Source organism: Paroedura picta, chromosome 10 (genome assembly GCF_049243985.1).
Source record: "Paroedura picta isolate Pp20150507F chromosome 10, Ppicta_v3.0, whole genome shotgun sequence".
NCBI classification, from domain to species: domain Eukaryota; kingdom Metazoa; phylum Chordata; class Lepidosauria; order Squamata; family Gekkonidae; genus Paroedura; species Paroedura picta.
In genome coordinates this window covers 76,267,686-76,290,918 of record NC_135378.1, presented here as the reverse complement: position 1 = coordinate 76,290,918, position 23,233 = coordinate 76,267,686, and the positions used below count along the sequence as shown (strand labels likewise).

Here is a 23,233-nt window from a genome sequence, read left to right as displayed (position 1 = left end):
TTTGTGGGGTGGGGGGTGGCAATTGGATATGAGCATTCAGCAGTGTATACATTCACTTATTCAAGAACACACAAATCCAAACAAAATTTTTTAAAATGTGATGATGTCTAGAATTAGAAAAGGAAGGCTCTTGACTTTCAAGTAATCTGTTAGTGCCTATAAATGTGGATGTCGTCATACAGGTGTAGTAGTCAGGGAGTCAGGCTTTCGATTTTATTTATCGAAGCAATGTATGGTCTGCCTTTCTTACTGGAACTCAAGGCAGATTACCCAGAGTGAGACAATGCAATCAACAGGAAGGGACATTCAATCAACAATGAAATCAGATTTGGGTTGTAGAACTAGCCAGACATCTAAAAATAGAATTGAAACAAAGCACGAGGATTGACAGTACGCATTAAATGATACAAGATCACATAGCAGGATCTAGTGTATAGCAAACTATACACAGTAGACCAGGGGTAATCAACCTGTGGTCCTCCAGATGCTCATGGACTACAATTCCCATGAGCCCCTGCCAGCAAACGCTGGCAGCGGCTCATGGGAATTGTAGTTCATGGACATCTGGAGGACCACAGGTTGACTACTCCTGCAGTAGACACAGAGCTTAATAATTTGTTATGGTAACTTTGTGAATCTTTTTGTACATTGCTGCTATCTATCTGTCTGTCCGTCTGTCCATCCAGTTTCCTGCCCATCTTCTTCCTTGGACTCACGGCGGGTTACATATAAAATCCCCATAAAACCCATCCTAAAAAACAACACAAATATAATATATACTGAGATGGCAAGATCCCTCCTACCTCTTGCATCAATTAAAAAGGGTGTGCTAGATCTTATAGCAGGACTTGAGGGGGGCCCATTGATCTTGCTAACCCAGCCTCAACCAGAGATACCTTGTGGAAGAGCTCCATTTTACAGGCCCAGCAGAACTTTGCCAGCTGTGTTGGGGCCCTCAGTTCTCCCAGGAGCTTTTCGTTTTGGACTCATTCATTTGTGGTGGTTTTGACACTTATATAAATAATAAAATATTGACCTAAGAAACAAATTTTTTTAGTTCACTAAAGATTTGATAAGTGATTGCTATGCAGGATGCAAATTTTAGTAGTTCAATTTTGCAGCCTCAGTTTGCTTCCATTTAGATTTTGGTTGGCTTCTCTAATAATTAAAAGTGACCAAAGTCAAAGACTGGTTTTCATTTTGACATGAAGGGTCATATCAGATGGCCTTGCTGATAAAAATCAGAGAGTCCAACCACTAAATATGAACTGTGTTGTTTCTGATGAGCACAGAGATGCCAAGGATCAGTTCTGTTAATTATGGTGGTATCTTCTTCTATCTGAAGAGCCTCTTGAATCAAGGCAAGATCAAAACCAGGAGCTACTATTAGTAGGAATGATTTGGGGCATCTGACTCATAAATCAGCCTTAAGATTTGCTCCTTCAAGACACAAATACAGTTGAACAGTCTGGGAGAAAAAAATCAGTACATCTATTAATCGCACTTTTCTATCTGTACTGTAGGTGACAGTATACAATTGAGGAACTGCATGTATTATGGTTGGTTTGGTAAATATCTCATATACTACAGCTTTATTGAAATTTAGTTGGACTTAACTAGGTTATGCAATACAGGCATTAATTTTCATTGCAACTGCTGTTTGTTTGTTTTTACTGCAGATATTGAAACATATTAGATGAAGAAAACAATCTTTCATAGGGACTGTCTATAAAACATTAACAAAAACATCCTCTTTTTAGATTGGAGACATACTGTTTTGTTACTAATTCATAGAATCATAGAGTTGGAAGAGGCCACACAGGCCATCTAGTCCAACCCCCTGCTCAATGCAGGATCAGCCCAAAGCATCCAAGAAAGGTGTGTATCCAACCTTGAAGACTGCCAGTGAGGGGGAGCTCACCACCTCCTTTAGGCAGCCTATTCCACTGCTGAACTACTCTGACTGATATCTAGCCTATATCGTTGTACTTGAAGTTTAAACCCATTACTGCGCGTCCTCTCCTCTGCAGCCAACGGAAACAGCATCCTACTCTCCTCTAAGTGACAACCTTTCAAATACTTAAAGAGGGCTATCATGTCCTCTCTCAGCCTCCTTTTCTCCAGGCAGATCATTCCCAAGTCCCTCAACCTATCTTCATAGGGCTTGGTCCCTTGGCCCCAGATCATCCTCGTCGCTCTCCTCTGTACCCTTTCAATTTTATCTACGTCCTTCTTGAAGTGAGGCCTCCAGAACTGCACACAGTACTCCAGGTGTGGTCTGACCCGTGCCATATACAATGGGACTATGACATCTTGTGATTTTGATGCGATGCCCCTGTTGATACAGTCCAAAATGGCATTCGCCTTTTTTACCACTGCATCACACTGCCTGCTCATGTTTAGTTTACAATCCACAAGTACCCTAAGGTCTCGTTCACACACAGTGTTACCTAGAAGCGTATCCCCCATCCAGTATGTTTCCTGTCCATTCTCCAAGAGTTCAAGGTCACATACATGACGGCCATGCTGTTTTGTCTTCATAATAACCCTGTGATGTAGACTCATTAGAGATCATGCAAATGAACTTCATAGCTAATGCTGGGGTTTGAATCAAAGTCATCACAGGTTAATAAACCATGCTTCACCACTATGCTTCACCAGTATATCACACAGATTCTCTTTTTCTTACCTTTCAGGGTTTTATGATTTGTTTGCCTTTGGGGTTTGGTTGTTTTCTTCCTCTTGGGCTGTGTGGAGTGAAAACGTGTGGGCTGATGGTGCAAACATTTGTTCTCTACCTTTGTTGAAGGGTTCCATAAGAACATAAGAAGAGCCCTGCAGGATGAGAACAATAGTTCATATAGTCCAACATGCTATCTCAACCAGTTCCTCTGGATGGCCAACAATAGGGAATAGAGATCAAGGATTTACCCTGATGTTGCCTCCTGGTTCTGGAATTCAGAGCTTATTGTTTCTGAATGAGAAGGTTCCCCTCAGTAACTATGGTTGACTTCTCCTCCATGAATCTATTGAATTCTTTTTTATAGCTGTTTTTTTCTGTGGTCATTTTTACGTCCTCTGTAAGCAAACTCCACATTTTAATCACTCTGCATATTGCTTCAAAAACCTTGAAGGTAAACATGGTGTCTTATGGCCCAGTAGAAGACCCACCATTAATCAGAGATACTTGACTCTTCCAATGTGTCAAGGAATGGATGGACACCTCTGAGTCAACCTCCCATTTCTTGCTAGGAGGATAGCCTGTGGCACTCTGACTCTTTCATGTTCCTTTAGCCTTGCCAGTATCATCAGGGCTTAAAAGAGCGCTTGGGGTTGTGTGGTGCTCTTAAGAGGACTGGGTTTGCTCACATGCATGAGGGAATGGTGTGCTTAATAGGGGGGTTACTAGAGATCATCTTACTCAGGGCCTGGCAAAACCTAGTTATGGACTAACTTGCTTCTCGGATGGGTCATCACTAAATTATAGAGCATCAATTATAGCCCCATCGGTGATACTTAAATCTAGAGACTGGGACAATGAACAGACATTTTTCTACAAACCCAAGAAAAGCTCCAGGTTTGCAAGGGGGGGGGGGATCTGAAAAAAAAAATCATTGGAGTTAAAATGCCTTAAAATAATAGAAGCTGGTAGCTTTAAATAACAAATTCTCTTTCAGTAGCTGTTGTGGGGGTTACTAGGCAACCACAACAGTATTGCCAGCCTTGGTTTCCATCAGTAAAAGCCAGGGGGACAAGGCCATTTCCAAGGCTGTTTTGGCCTTTGGGGGAGGAGTCATTGGGTCCAGGACTGGCAGCAACCACTGGCAACCACACTACCATGTGACATGCAGGCTTCACCCGGGCTTGGTGACTTGTATTAAACAGTAGCTATCACATGAAAAATAGAGTGGTGGAGCCGATTTATGCATACTTGGCAGCCTTGCAATTAATTGTCATTAATTACCCCTTGTAATAAGAAATTTTGCTAGTTGAATCAAACATTTTCAGCACCCTGTGAAATCCTGTGGCTATTTTACCTCAGGGGGAACCCTAACATTTTTTTTTAAATTCACTTTAGTCAAACGATATAGACTAGATATCAGGAAAAAGTTTTTCACAGTCAGAGTAGTTCAGCAGTGGAATAGGCTGCCTAAGGAGGTGGTGAGCTCCCCCTCACTGGCAGTCTTCAAGCAAAGGTGGGATACACACTTTTCTTGGATGCTTTAGGATGCTTAGGGCTGATCCTGCGTTGAGCAGTGGGTTGGACTAGATGGCCTGTATGGCCCCTTCCAACTCTATGATTCTATGATTCTATGATTCTATGAAAGTTTTAGCAGCAGCTCTGGTTGACATGTAGTCCCAGTGGGAGGCTAAGCTAAACCTTTTTTGAAGAAAAAAATGGTTCTGTTTATTAAGCTTTTAAAAGCATTGGTAATCTTTGGATACCATTATCCCTTAATCACAGAAACAGTATAACCTCCTAAAATTGTCACTATACTCTGAAACTAAATCTCTACCATTTTAACCTCCTGCTAACTTCCTCTTTCAACAGGCACTTCAAAAATAATTTTGAAAAAAGAAGCAAGATAAAAAAATATGGACTATTTGTCAGAACGGCATTAGATTCACCTTGATCCATTCATTCCTTTCTTTTGAGCATTTTGTAAAAAAATTTTACCATCGTGATGAGGATAAAGAAAGGATTTGGACCCTAACTATCAAATCCTGGCCTCAGAAGGGTTAGTTCCATTTAAACAAACAAGAAACACACACGTATATCTGGAAGTGTCGAAATTAAACTATATTCTGAGGTATATCCAACAAAGAAAAATGACAGAAGACGGCACTTTTAATTCAGAAATAAAAAGATTGGGATGTGGGGGCCAGCAGAGGTTTCTAAATGATGAATGCCGTGGGGGAGGGGGAGAAAATGCCACTGTTTGTAGATCAGATTTGTGGGATCCAACAAACAGAGTGTGAGAGAAATGAATAATTACAACTTTCTAATGATTAGAACTTTCTTTTTTGCCTTCCCTGACAATACACTAGCGTCCTCCGTCCCCTCCACGCACTAGGACTGTTCAAATATTACAGTGAATGTATATATACACCGCCTGTACATTCATAAATCTGTTTGTGTTTCCCATAGTAAGGAGGAATAGCAATGAGGAACAGTAGCAAGAATTCTCTTGGTCACCACTGATGCATCTTAACAAGAGTCTTTTCTAGCTTATTCTTGGCTGCCCTTCCCAGTCTCAGTGTCCTTCTGATTTCTTGGTCATAGTCTCCCTTTTGGGTAAGAATCCAGTAGCATCTTAAAGACTAACCAGATCTGTGGCAGCTTTGTCCCACCACTACAGGCAAACTAACATGGCTACTCATCTTGATTTGCTTTGATCTTCTTGCCCATCTTGATCTATCCCTTTCCGTTGATGATGGAGCCAGGACACAGGAAATCTTGAACTATTTCAATTTTTTTTCATTGCCAGCCTTAAAGTTGAATAATTCTAGTTTTGGTTATTAAAAAAACAGCACCAGAGTTCAATTTCCACGTGGGTTCTGTGCAGGATCTCGAACATTTAATCTCTGCTGGACTATATTTCCTTGGATAGGTGTAATTTCCCTATCAACTCCTTATGGATAGAGATTGCTTCTGCCTTTTTCCTTTCTGATATGTTAGATTCTGTTTGTGTTCCAAAACTGGCTTTTGTCGACTGGCGCTTCAATTATTTCTAAAAGCGGCCTTAAGGCCGAGTTACGCTCCCAATGTTTGAGGTTACTCAGTTTGACCTGGGATATTTGTTCTCAACAGGATTGCATTTGTATGTCAAGCACTGCCTCACATTCTGTGAAATCTCGTTGCACTCTGCCATGTGAATCCCATGAACCCTGGGCTGCTGCTGCTGGTCCATCCACCACCCTTTGGATAATTCAATTTGTCATCTGGCTGCAAGGTGCTGTTTCAAGGACAAAGGTTAGAGAGACAAAGGCCTTCAGCCACTTATGGTATTGCAAGGTTTCAAGAATTTTTCTGACTCAGGGATGAGCAGGATCCAGATCTGGAGTGCATGCAACTCACAACTCTTCGCCAGAGTCCGGAGGCTGTTGCTCATCACCGGAGCAGGTGCTTGTTATACAGAAACTCCCAGGTTGGCTCTCTGGCATCTCCAGTTTAAAAAGATCTCAGGTAGCAGATCTGCCATGACTATGCTGGACCAACGGATTGATTCAGGCTAAAGCAGCATAATACAATGCAGAGTTCCAGTGTATTAAATTTTTCCTCACACACAGAATGCACGGCACGGCGTTTTGCAAAAAATCACCAGAGCTGGTCATTCTTTTTCTGCAGCATTGCATAATCATTTAAAAATATTCTCAGGCTTAACTAAGGGTCCAAGACCTATAAGAACCTTCTGTAGAATGACCAGTGCTCCAGTGGTTCATTGGTGTGGGTAGAAAGTGCCGTCACAGCTGACTTATCTCGGTACTAGGGGCCAAGCCCATTGCATTCATGAATACAATGGGCACTACATTAGGGGGGTGGAATGGAAGAACTCTGTGGGTGCTTCCCCCTCCCCACAGGACCTGGAAGGGTTGCAGGCAGTTGTTCTAGAACTCACTGGCAGGGACAGCTCTCACGCAGCAGCGATCTGCAGCCTCCAAGCCTCAGAGGGAAGTGGAAGGAGGAGGGGTGGTCAGGGGTGGGGGACGGAAGGTGACTGGCTGGCTGCTGCATAGACAGGCAAGCTGGTTGGAGGAGGAGGCACTCAGGGGCGGGACAGACACCCTGAGTGGGTGTTAAGCGTTGAGTGGCACTTAAGACATGAGACACGCTCCTCCTCCAAGGCCTTACCAGAAATATATTGTGTGGAACAGATAAGGCAGCCTCACATGTTCAGCAAGTGGGAGAAAGAATATTAAGCTACGTGTGTTTTGTACTGGCTTACATTCCATGCACATGTTTGCCCTTCGCCCATTTTCAATTCTTTCACCACTCCATTACTCAGATTATGCCTAATGACCCGATTTCATCTTCTGATGAATGTAAAAGCCTAGGAAAAATGCCATAATTTTGAGCTGTTTTTGTCCTGCCCAATTGTGTACAATTTCACCATTGTTTATCCTTGAATTAATCCTCTGGTTGTACTCCTACATGGATCACTGAGATGCTAAAATACATAGTCCAGGAAGAAGCAGATTTTGCAAAACACGATATCGAAAGAAGCCGTGAAGGGAGTGATCAGCAATTGTTTCATAGCAGACAGAGTGTTCCAAATGACAGGAACAAAACGACCCTCTTTCCAAGAAACGTGCTCATTGTGATTCATGTCATATGCTGGGAGGCCTTAAAATATGCTTACGACATGCTTTCAGTTGCCTCCTCCACAAAAATACTGTCTGCTTTGCATCCAAATGCTTTTTTCTCGGTATGGTGAAGATAGCAAGCAGTAGGAGATCCAGAATGGAAGACAGCAAGAGACTGTTGTTCATGGCACAGAGCAGGGGTGTGGCTCTCCAGATGTTCATGGACTACAGTTACCACGAGCCCCTGTCAATTGTTCATTTTGTCAGGGGCTCCTGGTAACTGCAGTCCATGGACATCTGGAAAGCCACCCCTTGTATAGAGCATTGGTCTTCATTCTAAGCGTTGGACATCTCAGGTGGCGTGAGGAGTCCATATAGCACCACCCCTTTTTGCTGCATTTTGGAAGAACCTGTTACTAGTGCCTGTATGGAGACCAAGGATGCCATATCTCTTCCCTCTCTTCCATGCTGACAGGACCAGTGGGATGGTAAGGTGATTTCATTTGGTGGTCAAGAAGAATCCTCTATGACCCCTAAGGGCCTGCCAGACTTTAAAAGGGGTTAGATAGATTCATGGAGGGTAGATGCACCAATGACTATTAGCCATGCTGAGTAAAGGGGACCACAGAGTCAGTAAACATCTGGAACTCAGTGCTAGGAGGAAACATCTGGGCATGGTTTATTGGCCCTTCAGGACAATGAATCATAGAATCATAGAATCATAGAATTGGAAGGGGCCATACAGGCCATCTAGTCCAACCCCCTGCTCAACGCAGGATCAGCCCTAAGCATCCTAAAGCATCCAAGAAAAGTGTGTATCCAACCTTTGCTTGAAGAGTTCACCACCTCCTTAGGCAGCCTATTCCACTGCTGAACAATGGGTCAGTCCCTGTGTGAAATAGGATGCTTGACTACATGGACCACTGTTGTTTATGGGTTTGTTCTCACTACAGGACATCTGCTGGTGCTCAGCTTGTATTGCCGGTCCCTGGCTCCCTTTCCTGCCCAGTCTGCGCATTGTTGGTTCACCTGGCCAGGTGAAGTTGTGCAGAAGTAGTAGGAGTCAAACCCTTCTGTCCTCTCTACTCAGGACATGTTCCCAAGGACATGTGCAGCTGGGAAGATCTGGTCTTGTGTGACCTTTGTGTGAGTACTTCTTTTTGCATGAGAAGGAAGAGGAGGGCAGCTACTGATGGGTATTGCTGGATCTTTGAGTGGGAGATGCAAGGACAATGAGAGAAGTACAGGCAAGCAGGTTGGGTGGATGTGTTTAGGCCATGTGTAGTGTCAGATCTCCTGGCGAATAGATGGGGAAGAAATGGAGGTAGTGACAGATTTTATTTTCCTGGGCTCCAAGATTAGATGAGGACTGCAGCAAAGAAATTAAAAGACGCTTGCTCCTGGAGAGGAAAGCTATAGCAAATCTAGACAGCATCCTAAAAAGCAGAGACATCACCCTGCCAACAAAAGTGCGTTTAGTCAAGGCTATGGTATTCCCAGTTGCAATGTATGGCTGCGAAAGTTGGACCATAAGGAAGGCTGAGCGTCAAAGAATTGAGGCTTTTGAACTCTGGTGCTGGAGAAGACTCTTGCGAGTCCCTTGGACTGCAAGGCGAACAAACCGGTCAGTCCTAGAGGAGATCAGCCCTGACTGCTCCTTAGAAGGCCAGATCCTGAAGATGAAACTCAAATACTTTGGCCACCTCATGAGAAGGAAGGACTCCCTGGAGAAGAGCCTAATGCTGGGAGCGATCGAGGGCAAAAGAAGAAGGGGACGACAGAGAATGAGGTGGCTGGATGGAGTCAGTGAAGCAGTTGGTGCAAACTTAAATGGACTCCAGGGAATGGTAGAAGACAGGAAGACCTGGAGGATCATTGTCCATGGGGTCGCGATGGGTCAGACATGACTTTGCACCTAACGACAACAATGGAGTGTCAGATCAGGCACAGCACCTACGGGAATCTGGCTGCTGGTGTCCAGACAAAATATGGTAGAGTGGAAAGGAAGGATCATGTGTCCTATGGATGATTCTTGCCAGACTGCTCTGATCTTTTCAGATCTTGGAAGCGAAACAGAGTCGGCCCTGGCTATTTGCATGGGAGACCTCCAAGGAATACCAAGGCTTTGATGCAGAGTCAGGCAATGGCTAAACCACCTCTGAATGTCTCTCACCTTGAAAACCCTAAGGATTGCCATAAATCAGCTGCGACAACAACAATGGATGGCTCATAGGAGAACCTTGCAAGTTATGGGTGGAAAAACCTGGATGCCTGACAAAATAGGATTTGGGAAATACCTGGAGACTTCCAAGATGGAGCTGGAAGTGGGCGGGATTTGGAGCAGGGAGGGACTTCAATGTTACGGAATCCACCCTTCAAAGCAGCCATTTTCTCCAGAGGAACTGATCCCTATCATAAGTTGTGAAACTGGTAGACTGTTATCCCTATGTGACAAAACATACTGCTAGTACTAAAATTTTGGCTGAATAGTAAATTACACTCAGGGCCAGGCTACACATTATCATTTTTAAAGAGCCAGGCTTGGTGTTTTCCAGGCTTAGCTCACATTTCCTGCAGCTACACAGCTGATGATGGGGGAAAAAGGAGGGCCCAAATGGGTTTGGTAGGCACGAGGGTGGAGGGGGGGGGGAGGAGAACAGGGGAATTCTGGGTATGAGAATGTCTGAATTACACTTGACAATCATCAGATGCTCCACTTTGGCCTCCCTTTGGATAACCTCCCTTAAAGCACCCAGCAACTTGGGATTGATGGGAAAGGGGGACTTGTAATTTTGTTCATATTTGGTGAATTCTGTTTATCACTGCACGCTTATAAACATTTGTGTATACTTTTCAGTTGTCTTTCTTTTACACCCCCCCCCCCGAAATCTCATCAATCAATAGCAAACTTTCACATGAATGATGGATGAATCACAGAAAATCTATTTGCTCTTGTGATAGACTAGATCCATCAATATGTCCCATATCGATATAGATCTGCCTCCCATCTCTTCGGCTCCATTGGCTGCATCCCCCATTTGGCACAAGTTTTTTGCTTTCCCAGGGCGTTGTTTAAAATGGTTAACCAAGGAACTTAAATAAATAAACACAACTGGCCATCTACAAGAATGTTCCAGAAGCTTCTTAGAGATTAATCGCAGTTAAAAGACACTCCGTTTCTTATACTTAAAGGTAAAGGTCTCCCCTGTGCAAGCACCGAGTCATGTCTGACCCTTGGGGTGACGCCCTCTAGCGTTTTCATGGCAGACTCAATACGGGGTGGTTTCCCAGTGCCTTCCCCAGTCATTACCGTTTACCCCCCAGCAAGCTGGGTACTCATTTTACCGACCTGTCCACCAATCTGGCAGCCATTCTGTGCCCAGTCCCCACAGTGGCCACTGGGAAACTTTTTAAAAGGGGTGTAAAAACACACACACACACACACACACACACACACACACACACACACACTTCTTCTTCTTCTTCTGATGGGCTTGAGACACTGAAAGCAGCTGGGTATTGGCTGCAGGTTGCAGAATCATAGAATCATGGCGCTGAAAGAGATCTCCAGCGTCAACTAGTCCAATCCCCTGCACAGTGCAGGAAACATAACTACCTTGGCCCCCACAGTGATCCCAATTCCATGCCCAGATGACACATCTTTTGGAATGTTTTAAATTTACTGTCATAATAGTACAATACTAACGTTGTTCTCAGTATAATAGTGATACAATGTACAGCGTTGGTCCCCAGCCTTTTTCTGGCTGGAGACCGGTGGGGCGACTGCCCCGCCCGCGCAGCGCGCATGCGCGGCCAAAATCGCGCATGCGCGAAAGTGCCCTTATCTTAAAAACTCCTTACATTCAGAAAACCAGCCCAACCATAGAACCGTTCTCCTTGTTGTCCAAATTTTCTATCTGCACAGAAGTCTCACAGCTTCTGCTACTCAGACCTTCTGCTACTCTTTATTAGGTCCTTATTGTTCTAACCTATTAAGATAACCTAACAGAACTGTAACTGGATTACATGCGATCTCACAGTGAATAATTTCTGATAGAATCTGATGTATTTCTTTGATTCTGCGCTCCCCAAGCCCCCCAAGCTGTAAAATCAGGGCTCTTTCAGCCTCACCTACCCCACAGGGTTTCTGTTGTGGGGAGAGGAAAGGGAAGGTCATTGTAAGCCGCTTTTAGACTCCTGGTAGAGGAACTCTTCTTCTTCTTCTTTTAGATTCAATGGAGCCCTAACCTCATAACATCAACAGGCCCTCCCCCCCCAAATACCTCCCACAGAGACAACTTAGACTGGAAAAAAATCTACGGATAGTGACCAATTTGTGGGAAGTACGACAATAACTGATGTTACAGGCTGTAGATGCTATTAAATTTTTAAACTGTTTTAAAAGTTTATGTTACTATCATTTTAACATTAATTATATGGTGTGTACACCACCCCGATCTGGCCTCTGGGAGGGCGGTATAGAAATTTAATAAATAACAACAACAACAACAACAACAACATCTTCACAAAGATGCAGGGGGCCAGGAAGAGGCTCTTGCCCAGCCAGTCATGGGTCAGGGAAAAGGCAGTGGGGGGAGCACTTGGGGGAGGCCAGAGGCCCACACAAACCCTTCAGTTCTCAAGCAGCAAGATCAGGGCAGACCCATAGCTACAACACAGGGCCTTAACCAGCCTTGCTCCCTGGGTGACTCTGCTGCATTCGGAACTGCAAGGAACTGAATGAATAGCAATAACCATTGTCAACAGAAACTAACACAGACCTGTTGCAAACACATTTCACTGTCTATGAATTAGTAGCATCAGAAGTGAAATAAGAAGAGTTATTTTTAGATGTAAAAAACTTTCTAATTTCCTTGTCACTTTATATCCCCCTCCATTGCCCCCAGGCATGCCAGCCTCCAGGTGGAGCCGGGATATCCCTCGGGATTACAGGCCATAGAGATCAGCTCCCCTGGAGAAAACGGCCACGTAGAAGGTGAGATGAGCACGCGGTATTCCAAATGAGGTTGCACCATAGATTTATACAGGGGTATTATGGTACTGGCTGATTTTTCAGCCCCTCCCTTCCTAATCATCCCTGGCATGACATTTACCTGTTCTATTGCAGCCACACCCTGAGTGGACATCTTCACCAAGTTACCTTCCAGGCGCAGAAGTCAGGGGCATTCTTATTAGATAAGAGCCCACAGGGAAGGGCAATATAAACATTTTAATATTAATAAACAAATCTATAAATAATGAATGACTGCTCCTTCTACAGATGGAAACATGACTGCAGATTTTCACTCAAACCCAATCAAAACCCTTTATGTCCGAGGTGTGTTTTTAATCACATGTTTAATAGAAGCATCACTGAAACTTTATTGCAGATTATTGTAAATATTCATATTGAAAGAGATCAGTCGCTCTCTTCTTCTTCTTCTTCTTCACCTTCTCCTTCTCCTTCACCCTCATCATCCCCCTCTGCACTTTCTGGTCCTTCACTCATAACCTCTGCTGAAGGGGGGTTCTCAGATTTCTCAGCAGAGCTCTCGATGAGCTCTTCATCGGCTGTTGAAGATGCTGCTTTTGGACTGGTGGCCTCTGTTGTTGCTGAACTCTTTTTTTCAATGGATTTATCAGAAGTAGAAGGAGTTGGTGGTGGTGGTGGTTCAGGAGCAGGTGGTGGTGGTGGTGGTGGTGATGGTTCAGGAGCAGGTGGTGATGGTTCAGGAGCAGGTCCTGGTGCTGCTGGGGGTGGTGGTTCAGGAGCAGGAGGTGGTGGTTCTGGAGCAGGTGGTGGTGGTTCAGGAGCAGGTGGTGGTGGTTCTGGAGCAGGTGGTGGTGGTTCAGGAGCAGGTGGTGGTGGTGGTGGTGGTGGAGGAGGAGGAGGAAGAGGAGCAGGAGGAGCAAGTTCTGCTGATGATGGAGGTGGAGTAACATAGGGAATCAGTTGTTCCAGCAGTGGTTCTGATAATATTTTCTCAATTCTGGGCTCTCGTAATGGTGGTGTTCCCGTGCTCCAACTGGTCGTATCCACTTCTTCGAAGGATTCTTCATCATGCACTTTGTCCAGTGTGTTTTTCTCCAGTTCATCCAGATTAGAATACAAATATCTGAACCAAAGAGGCTTATCCCTCAGTGGAGAGGGTGTTCTGGGAATCTCTTCATCTGGCACGAGTTTCTTTTCTTTGCCCAGAATGGTCTTCTCCTTGGTTGCAGAACACTGAGTCCAGACAAGAATTAAGCAGATAGCGACTACAATAGTCAGAATGCCAGTGGTCAGTGAAATGGCCAAGAGCAGCTTGTTGCCGTATCCATATGCAGGAATCTCCACATTTGTTAACCTTCCTGGAGGCTTCTCCCGTTTTGGTGTGCTTCCGGTGGTCATAACAGCCGCATCCAAAGAGGGCTGAATATTCCATAGGGCGGAGGTTTTCTTGATGTGTTCAGTAAAGAGTTGTATGAGGAGGTCTGTTTTAGTGATAAGTTTTGCACAAGCCGCCTGGAGTGTGGGTGACGTGCAATCTACTCTCAGGATGCGGATCATGCGAGAGATCAGTTTCCTGACTGGCGTATTCGGGATGAGGTCAGTTAACTTCTCGTTTAGCTGATTTTCGAAGGCTTCACCCTCACCCTGAATGTTGTCATGTTGTTTTGGCAAGAAGCCCAAAGGAGGAGAAACTGAAGTCTCCAGATGTGAGGGCTCATTCAAGGAGTGTCCTGCGTCATCAGCCGAGATATCTCCTGCAACTTGTTGAGTTCCCTGTAGGAGGGGTTTCAGCAGCTCTTCTTTCGTGAATATCTGTGACCCAAGTACCTTCTTTAGCACTAGCACAGAATCTTCTCCATTAGGGAGGTTAGCCAAGTCTTCACTGTCCACTTCCATGGAGCCTTTGGGCTCTAGAACTTTTGTCTGAGAGTCCCATAAGAGGCACCAGGAACATACAAAAGAAGAGGTTAGCATAAGCCATAGCAACATGGTGTATGCCACCGAGCAGGTCTTTGCAGACTGCACAGCAACCACTGTGGGCAAGCTTTATACATGTCTGAAGATGATTGTGACATCATTCAGCAGGATACTCCGCATTATAGCCTAACCATCCCTATGGCAACGGTGAAGGCTTTGCTTGAAAGGCAAGGACTGATGGGCTTGAGACACTGAAAGCAGCTGGGTATTGGCTGCAGGGTGCAGCATCATAGAATCATGGCGCTGAAAGGGGTCTCCAGCGTCAACTCGTCCAATCCCCTGCACAGTGCAGGAAACAGAACTACCTTGGCCCCCACAGTGATCCCAATTCCATGCAACCAGCTGGGTGACCTTGGGCTCGCCACGGCACTGATAAAACTGTTCTGACCGAGCAGGGATATCAGCGCTCTCTCAGCCTCATCCACCCCACAGGGTGTCTGTTGTGGGGAGAGGAAAGGGAAGGCGACTGTAAGCCGCTTTGAGCCTCCTTCGGGTAGGGAAAAGCGGCATATAAGAACCAACTCTTCTTCTTCTTCTTCTTAAACAGCCGGGACCAAGCCAGGCTGAGTGGCATCTGCAGCACTTCCAATCATCTCCATGGGGACCACTTCACCCCACTAATGGCACCAACCAATGAGCAACACTGCAGGACTCAAAAGTGACTTTCGATGAACTGATGCCAGTTTTTGCACCTGTTGAAGGGTCTGAGCCAAGCGACCCCAGATGGCTCTGTTTGTTTCTGGCTCCCAACAGCCCTATAGATCAGTGGCCCTCTGGACATTTTTGTGATCAGTTCAATGACCAATCCATCCTTGTTAGGGAGGGTAAAAGCTATCCAGATATGGTTGGCGAGGTGCCAAGGGCATAGCCTTGCCAGATTCCTGCTGGTGGCAGGGGAACCCCCACTGCAAGCAAGCAGCTGGGCATTGAGAAAAATGCATGGGAAAATATAGAGAGACAGGCAGCATCTTGATGCACTGACTTCACTCCACAGACGTCCAAAAATGGTATGAGCATATCACTGGGGGCGCTCTCGCATTTGGGCAAAACTCTATGGCTAAACCATAGAGTTTTGCCCAAATGCTAGAACTTCCCTGGTGTTGATGTCATGGCCAAGTGCATGGGGAGCACCCTCAGCATGAGCCTAGTGGAATCGTTATGTTGCTGGCAAGGGTCTCCACCACCCTGGAACTCTCCCATCTGTTGGAATCTTTCTGCTGGCAATTCTACAAGGACATCATTCAATGATGTCATCTCTGTTTGCCTACTTTAGAAGCTTCACATCCCGCCTTTCTGTAAATGGCACTCAGGGCAGCTCTCCCCATGAGAAATTATTAAACTAGTCCTTGTGTGTGTGTGTGTGTTTTTTAAATCTACACGATCTAAAACATCAGACAGCCAAACCATATAAAGCTAAATAACAAAGAAGGCTTCCAAAACGAAACAGCAGAATAAGGCAACAGCCTGTTATAAAATCAGCTGTTGTAAAATCTACAGGATCAAACAGCTTCAGACAGGAATTCTCTGAAATTCAAATTGTCTTGACAGTGAAGAAGAAGAAGAAGAAGAGTTGGTGCTTATATGCCGCTTTTCCCTACCCGAAGGAGGCTCAAAGCGGCTTACAGTCGCCTTCCCTTTCCTCTCCCCACAACAGACACCCTGTGGGGTGGGTGAGGCTGAGAGAGCGCTGATATCCCTGCTCGGTCAGAACAGTTTTATCAGTGCCGTGGCGAGCCCAAGGTCACCCAGCTGGTTGCATGGAATTGGGATCACTGTGGGGGCCAAGGTAGTTATGTTTCCTGCACTGTGCAGGGGATTGAACTAGTTGACGCTGGAGACCCCTTTCAGCGCCATGATTCTATGATGCTGCACCCTGCAGCCAATACCCAGCTGCTTTCAGTGTCTCAAGCCCATCAGTCCTTGCCTTTCAAGCAAAGCCTTCACCGTTGCCATAGGGTCCCGAATACGCCAGTCAGGAAACTGATCTCTCGCATGATCCGCATCCTGAGAGTAGATTGCACGTCACCCACACTCCAGGCGGCTTGTGCAAAACTTATCACTAAAACAGACCTCCTCATACAACTCTTTACTGAACACATCAAGAAAACCTCCGCCCTATGGAATATTCAGCCCTCCTTGGATGCGGCTGTTATGACCACCGGAAGCACACCAAAACGGGAGAAGCCTCCAGGAAGGTTAACAAATGTGGAGATTCCAGCATATGGATACGGCAACAAGCTGCTCTTGGCCATTTCACTGACCACCGGCATTCTGACTATTGTAGTCGCTATCTGCTTAATTCTTGTCTGGACTCAGTGTTCTGCAACCAAGGAGAAGACCATTCTGGGCAAAGAAAAGAAACTCGTGCCAGATGAAGAGATTCCCAGAACACCCTCTCCACTGAGGGATAAGCCTCTTTGGTTCAGATATTTGTATTCTAATCTGGATGAACTGGAGAAAAACACACTGGACAAAGTGCATGATGAAGAATCCTTCAAAGAAGTGGATACGACCAGTTGGAGCACGGGAACACCACCATTACGAGAGCCCAGAATTGAGAAAATATTATCAGAACCACTGCTGGAACAACTGATTCCCCATGTTACTCCACCTCCATCATCAGCAGAACTTGCTCCTCCTGCTCCTCTTCCTCCTCCTCCTCCACCACCACCACCACCATCTGCTCCTGAACCACCACCACCTGCTCCAGAACCACCACCACCTGCTCCAGAACCACCACCACCTGCTCCTGAACCACCACCTCCTGCTCCTGAACCACCAGCCCCAGCAGCACCAGGACCTGCTCCTGAACCATCACCACCTGCTCCTGAACCATCACCACCACCACCACCACCTGTTCCTGAACCATCACCACCAACTCCTTCTACTTCTGATAAATCCATTGAAAAAAAGAGTTCAGCAACAACAGAGGCCACCAGTCCAAAAGCAGCATCTTCAACAGCCGATGAAGAGCTCATCGAGAGCTCTGCTGAGAAATCTGAGAACCCCCCTTCAGCAGAGGTTATGAGTGAAGGACCAGAAAGTGCAGAGGGGGATGATGAGGGTGAAGGAGAAGGAGAAGGTGAAGAAGAAGAAGAAGAAGAGAGTGACTGATCTCTCTCATTATGAATATTTACAATAATCTGCAATAAAGTTTCAGTGATGCTTCAATTAAACATGTGATTGAAAACACACCTCGGACATAAAGGGTTTTGATTGGGTTTGAGTGAAAATCTGCAGTCATGTTTCCATCTGTAGAAGGAGCAGTCATTCATTATTTATAGATTTGTTTATTAATATTAAAATGTTTATATTGCCCTTCCCTGTGGGCTCTTATCTAATAAGAATGCTCCTGACTTCTGCGCCTGGAAGGTAACTTGGTGAAGATGTCCACTCAGGGTGTGGCTGCAATAGAACAGGTAAATGTCATGCCAGGGATGATTAGGAAGGGAGGGGCTGAAAAATCAGCCAGTACCATAATACCCCTGTATAAATCTATGGTGCAACCTCATTTGGAATACCGCGTGCTCACCTCACCTTCTACGTGGCCGTTTTCTCCAGGGGAGCTGATCTCTATGGCCTGTAATCCCGAGGGATATCCCGGCTCCACCTGGAGGCTGGCATGCCTGGAGGCAATGGAGGGGGATATAAAGTGACAAGGAAATTAGAAAGTTTTTTACATCTAAAAATAACTCTTCTTATTTCACTTCTGATGCTACTAATTCATAGACAGTGAAATGTGTTTGCAACAGGACTGTGTTAGTTTCTGTTGACAATGGTTATTGCTATTCATTCAGTTCCTTGCAGCTGCGAATGCAGCAGAGTCACCCAGGGAGCAAGGCTGGTTAAGGCCCTGTGTTGTAGCTATGGGTCTGCCCTGATCTTGCTGCTTGAGAACTGAAGGGTTTGTGTGGGCCTCTGGCCTCCCCCAAGTGCTCCCCCCACTGCCTTTTCCCTGGCCCATGACTGGCTGGGCAAGAGCCTCTTCCTGGCCCCCTGCATCTTTGTGAAGGTGTTATTGTTGTTGTTGTTGTTGTTCTTTATTAAATTTCTATACCGCCCTCCCAGAGGCCAGATCGGGGTGGTGTACACACCATATAATTAATAACTTGTTAAAATGATAGTAACATAAACTTTTAAAACAGTTTAAAAATTTAATAGCATCTACAGCCTGTAACATCAGTTATTGTCGTACTTCCCACAAATTGGTCACTATCCGTAGATTTTTTTCCAGTCTAAGTTGTCTCTGTGGGAGGTATTTTGGGGGGGAGGGCCTGTTGATGTTATGAGGTTAGGGCTCCATTGAATCTAAAAGAAGAAGAAGAAGAAGAGTCCCTCTACCAGGAGTCTAAAAGCGTCTTACAATGACCTTCCCTTTCCTCTCCCCACAACAGACACCCTGTGGGGTAGGTGAGGCTGAAAGAGCCCTGATTTTACAGCTTGGGGGGCTCGGGGAGCGCAGAATCAAAGAAATACATCAGATTCTATCAGAAATTATTCACTGTGAGATCGCATGTAATCCAGTTACAGTTCTGTTAGGTTATCTTAATAGGTTAGAACAATAAGGACCTAATAAAGAGTAGCAGAAGGTCTGAGTAGCAGAAGCTGTGAGACTTCTGTGCAGATAGAAAATTTGGACAACAAGGAGAACGGTTCTATGGTTGGGCTGGTTTTCTGAATGTAGGGAGTTTTTAAGATAAGGGCACTTTCGCGCATGCGCGATTTTGGCCGCGCATGCGTGCTGCGCGGGCGGGGCAGTCGCCCCACCGGTCTCCAGCCAGAAAAAGGCTGGGGACCAACGCTGTACATTGTATCACTATTATACTGAGAACAACGTTAGTATTGTACTATTATGACAGTAAATTTAAAACATTCCAAAAGATGTGTCATCTGGGCATGGAATTGGGATCACTGTGGGGGCCAAGGTAGTTATGTTTCCTGCACTGTGCAGAGGATTGGAGGAGTTGATGCTGGAGACCCCTTTCAGCGCCATGATTCTATGATTCTGCACCCTGCAGCCAATACCCAGCTGCTTTCAGTGTCTCAAGCCCATCAGTCCTTGCCTTTCAAGCAAAGCCTTCACCGTTGCCATAGGGATGGTTAGGCTATAATGCGGAGTATCCTGCTGAATGATGTCACAATCATCTTCAGACATGTATAAAGCTTGCCCACAGTGGTTGCTGTGCAGTCTGCAAAGACCTGCTCGGTGGCATACACCATGTTGCTATGGCTTATGCTAACCTCTTCTTTTGTATGTTCCTGGTGCCTCTTATGGGACTCTCAGACAAAAGTTCTAGAGCCCAAAGGCTCCATGGAAGTGGACAGTGAAGACTTGGCTAACCTCCCTAATGGAGAAGATTCTGTGCTAGTGCTAAAGAAGGTACTTGGGTCACAGATATTCACGAAAGAAGAGCTGCTGAAACCTTTCCTACAGGGAACTCAACAAGTTGCAGGAGATATCTCGGCTGATGACGCAGTACCTTCTTTGAATGAGCCCTCACCTCTGGAGACTTCAGTTTCTCCCCCTTTGGGCTTCTTGCCAAAACAAGATGACAACATTCAGGGTGAGGGTGAAGCCTTCGAAAATCAGCTAAACGAGAAGTTAACTGACCTCATCCCGAATACGCCAGTCAGGAAACTGATCTCTCGCATGATCCGCATCCTGAGAGTAGATTGCACGTCACCCACACTCCAGGCGGCTTGTGCAAAACTGATCACTAAAACAGACCTCCTCATACAACTCTTTACTGAACACATCAAGAAAACCTCCGCCCTATGGAATATTCAGCCCTCCTTGGATGCGGCTGTTATGACCACCGGAAGCACACCAAAACGGGAGAAGCCTCCAGGAAGGTTAACAAATGTGGAGATTCCTGCATATGGATACGGCAACAAGCTGCTCTTGGCCATTTCACTGACCACTGGCATTCTGACTATTGTAGTCGCTATCTGCTTAATTCTTGTCTGGACTCAGTGTTCTGCAACCAAGGAGAAGACCATTCTGGGCAAAGAAAAGAAACTCGTGCCAGATGAAGAGATTCCCAGAACACCCTCTCCACTGAGGGATAAGCCTCTTTGGTTCAGATATTTGTATTCTAATCTGGATGAACTGGAGAAAAACACACTGGACAAAGTGCATGATGAAGAATCCTTCAAAGAAGTGGATACGACCAGTTGGAGCACGGGAACACCACCATTACGAGAGCCCAGAATTGAGAAAATATTATCAGAACCACTGCTGGAACAACTGATTCCCCATGTTACTCCACCTCCATCATCAGCAGAACTTGCTCCTCCTGCTCCTCTTCCTCCTCCTCCTCCACCACCACCACCACCACCTGCTCCTGAACCACCACCACCTGCTCCTGAACCACCACCACCTGCTCCTGAACCACCACCACCTGCTCCAGAACCACCACCTCCTGCTCCTGAACCACCACCCCCAGCAGCACCAGGACCTGCTCCTGAACCATCACCACCTGCTCCTGAACCATCACCACCACCACCACCACCACCTGCTCCTGAACCACCACCACCACCAACTCCTTCTACTTCTGATAAATCCATTGAAAAAAAGAGTTCAGCAACAACAGAGGCCACCAGTCCAAAAGCAGCATCTTCAACAGCCGATGAAGAGCTCATCGAGAGCTCTGCTGAGAAATCTGAGAACCCCCCTTCAGCAGAGGTTATGAGTGAAGGACCAGAAAGTGCAGAGGGGGATGATGAGGGTGAAGGAGAAGGAGAAGGTGAAGAAGAAGAAGAAGAAGAAGAAGAGAGCGACTGATCTCTTTCAATATGAATATTTACAATAATCTGCAATAAAGTTTCAGTTATGCTTCTATTAAACATGTGATTAAAAACACACCTCGGACATAAAGGGTTTTGATTGGGTTTGACTGAAAATCTGCAGTCATGTTTCCATCTGTAGAAGGAGCAGTCATTGATTATTTATAGATTTGTTTATTAATATTAAAATGTTTATATTGCCCTTCCCTGTGGGCTCTTATCTAATAAGAATGCTCCTGACTTCTGCGCCTGGAAGGTAACTTGGTGAAGATGTCCACTCAGGGTGTGGCTGCAATAGAACAGGTAAATGTCATGCCAGGGATGATTAGGAAGGGAGGGGCTGAACACAAATCAGCCAGTACCATAATACCCCTGTATAAATCTATGGTGCAACCTCATTTGGAATACCGTGTGCTCACCTCACCTTCTACGTGGCCGTTTTCTCCAGGGGAGCTGATCTCTATGGCCTGTAATCCCGAGGGATATCCCGGCTCCACCTGGAGGCTGGCATGCCTGGAGGCAATGGAGGGGGATATAAAGTGACAAGGAAATTAGAAAGTTTTTTACATCTAAAAATAACTCTTCTTATTTCACTTCTGATGCTACTAATTCGTAGACAGTGAAATGTGTTTGCAACAGGACTGTGTTAGTTTCTGTTGACAATGGCTATTGCTATTCATTCAGTTCCTTGCAGCTGCGAATGCAGCAGAGTCACCCAGGGAGCAAGGCTGGTTAAAGCCCTGTGTTGTAGCTATGGGTCTGCCCTGATCTTGCTGCTTGAGAACTGAAGGGTTTGTGTGGGCCTCTGGCCTCCCCCAAGTGCTCCCCCCACTGCCTTTTCCCTGACCCATGACTGGCTGGGCAAGAGCCTCTTCCTGGCCCCCTGCATCTTTGTGAAGATGTTATTGTTGTTGTTGTTGTTGTTATTTATTAAATTTCTATACCGCCCTCCCAGAGGCCAGATCGGAGTGGTGTACACACCATATAATTAATGACTTGTTAAAATGATAGTAACATAAACTTTTAAAACAGTTTAAAAATTTAATAGCATCTACAGCCTGTAACATCAGTTATTGTCGTACTTCCCACAAATTGGTCACTATCCGTAGATTTTTTTCCAGTCTAAGTTGTCTCTGTGGGAGGTATTTTGGGGGGGAGGGCCTGTTGATGTTATGAGGTTAGGGCTCCATTGAATCTAAAAGAAGAAGAAGAAGAGTTCCTCTACCAGGAGTCTAAAAGCGTCTTACAATGACCTTCCCTTTCCTCTCCCCACAACAGAAACCCTGTGGGGTAGGTGAGGCTGAAAGAGCCCTGATTTTACAGCTTGGGGGGCTCGGGGAGCGCAGAATCAAAGAAATACATCAGATTCTATCAGAAATTATTCACTGTGAGATCGAATGTAATCCAGTTACAGTTCTGTTAGGTTATCTTAATAGGTTAGAACAATAAGGACCTAATAAAGAGTAGCAGAAGCTGTAAGACTTCTGTGCAGATAGAAAATTTGGACAACAAGGAGAACGGTTCTATGGTTGGGCTGGTTTTCTGAATGTAGGGAGTTTTTAAGATAAGGGCACTTTCGCGCATGCGCGATTTTGGCCGCGCATGCGCGCTGCGCGGGTGGGGCAGTCGCCCCACCGGTCTCCAGCCAGAAAAAGGCTGGGGACCACCGCTGTACATTGTATCACTATTATACTGAGAACAACGTTAGTATTGTACTATTATGACAGTAAATTTAAAACATTCCAAAAGATGTGTCATCTGGGCATGGAATTGGGATCACTGTGGGGGCCAAGGTAGTTCTGTTTCCTGCACTGTGCAGAGGATTGGAGGAGTTGATGCTGGAGACCCCTTTCAGCGCCATGATTCTATGATTCTGCACCCTGCAGCCAATACCCAGCTGCTTTCAGTGTCTCAAGCCCATCAGTCCTTGCCTTTCAAGCAAAGCCTTCATCGTTGCCATAGGGATGGTTAGGCTATAATGCGGAGTATCCTGCTGAATGATGTCACAATCATCTTCAGACATGTATAAAGCTTGCCCACAGTGGTTGCTGTGCAGTCTGCAAAGACTTGCTCGGTGGCATACACCATGTTGCTATGGCTTATGCTAACCTCTTCTTTTGTATGTTCCTGGTGCCTCTTATGGGACTCTCAGACAAAAGTTCTAGAGCCCAA

At 45.6% G+C, this 23,233-nt stretch overlaps 1 protein-coding gene across 1 annotated transcript in view; it reads left to right on the top strand.

The window, feature by feature from the left end:
- Positions 1-21,059, top strand: part of LOC143820037 (uncharacterized) — a 45,000-nt gene extending 23,941 nt beyond the window's left edge. The window contains exon 2 of the mRNA XM_077302403.1: positions 19,560-21,059. Coding sequence (XP_077158518.1) covers positions 19,587-21,059 — 1,473 coding nt within the window. The 5' untranslated portion in view covers positions 19,560-19,586. The remainder of the gene's footprint in view (positions 1-19,559) is intronic.
- The last annotated feature ends 2,174 nt before the right edge of the window (positions 21,060-23,233 follow it).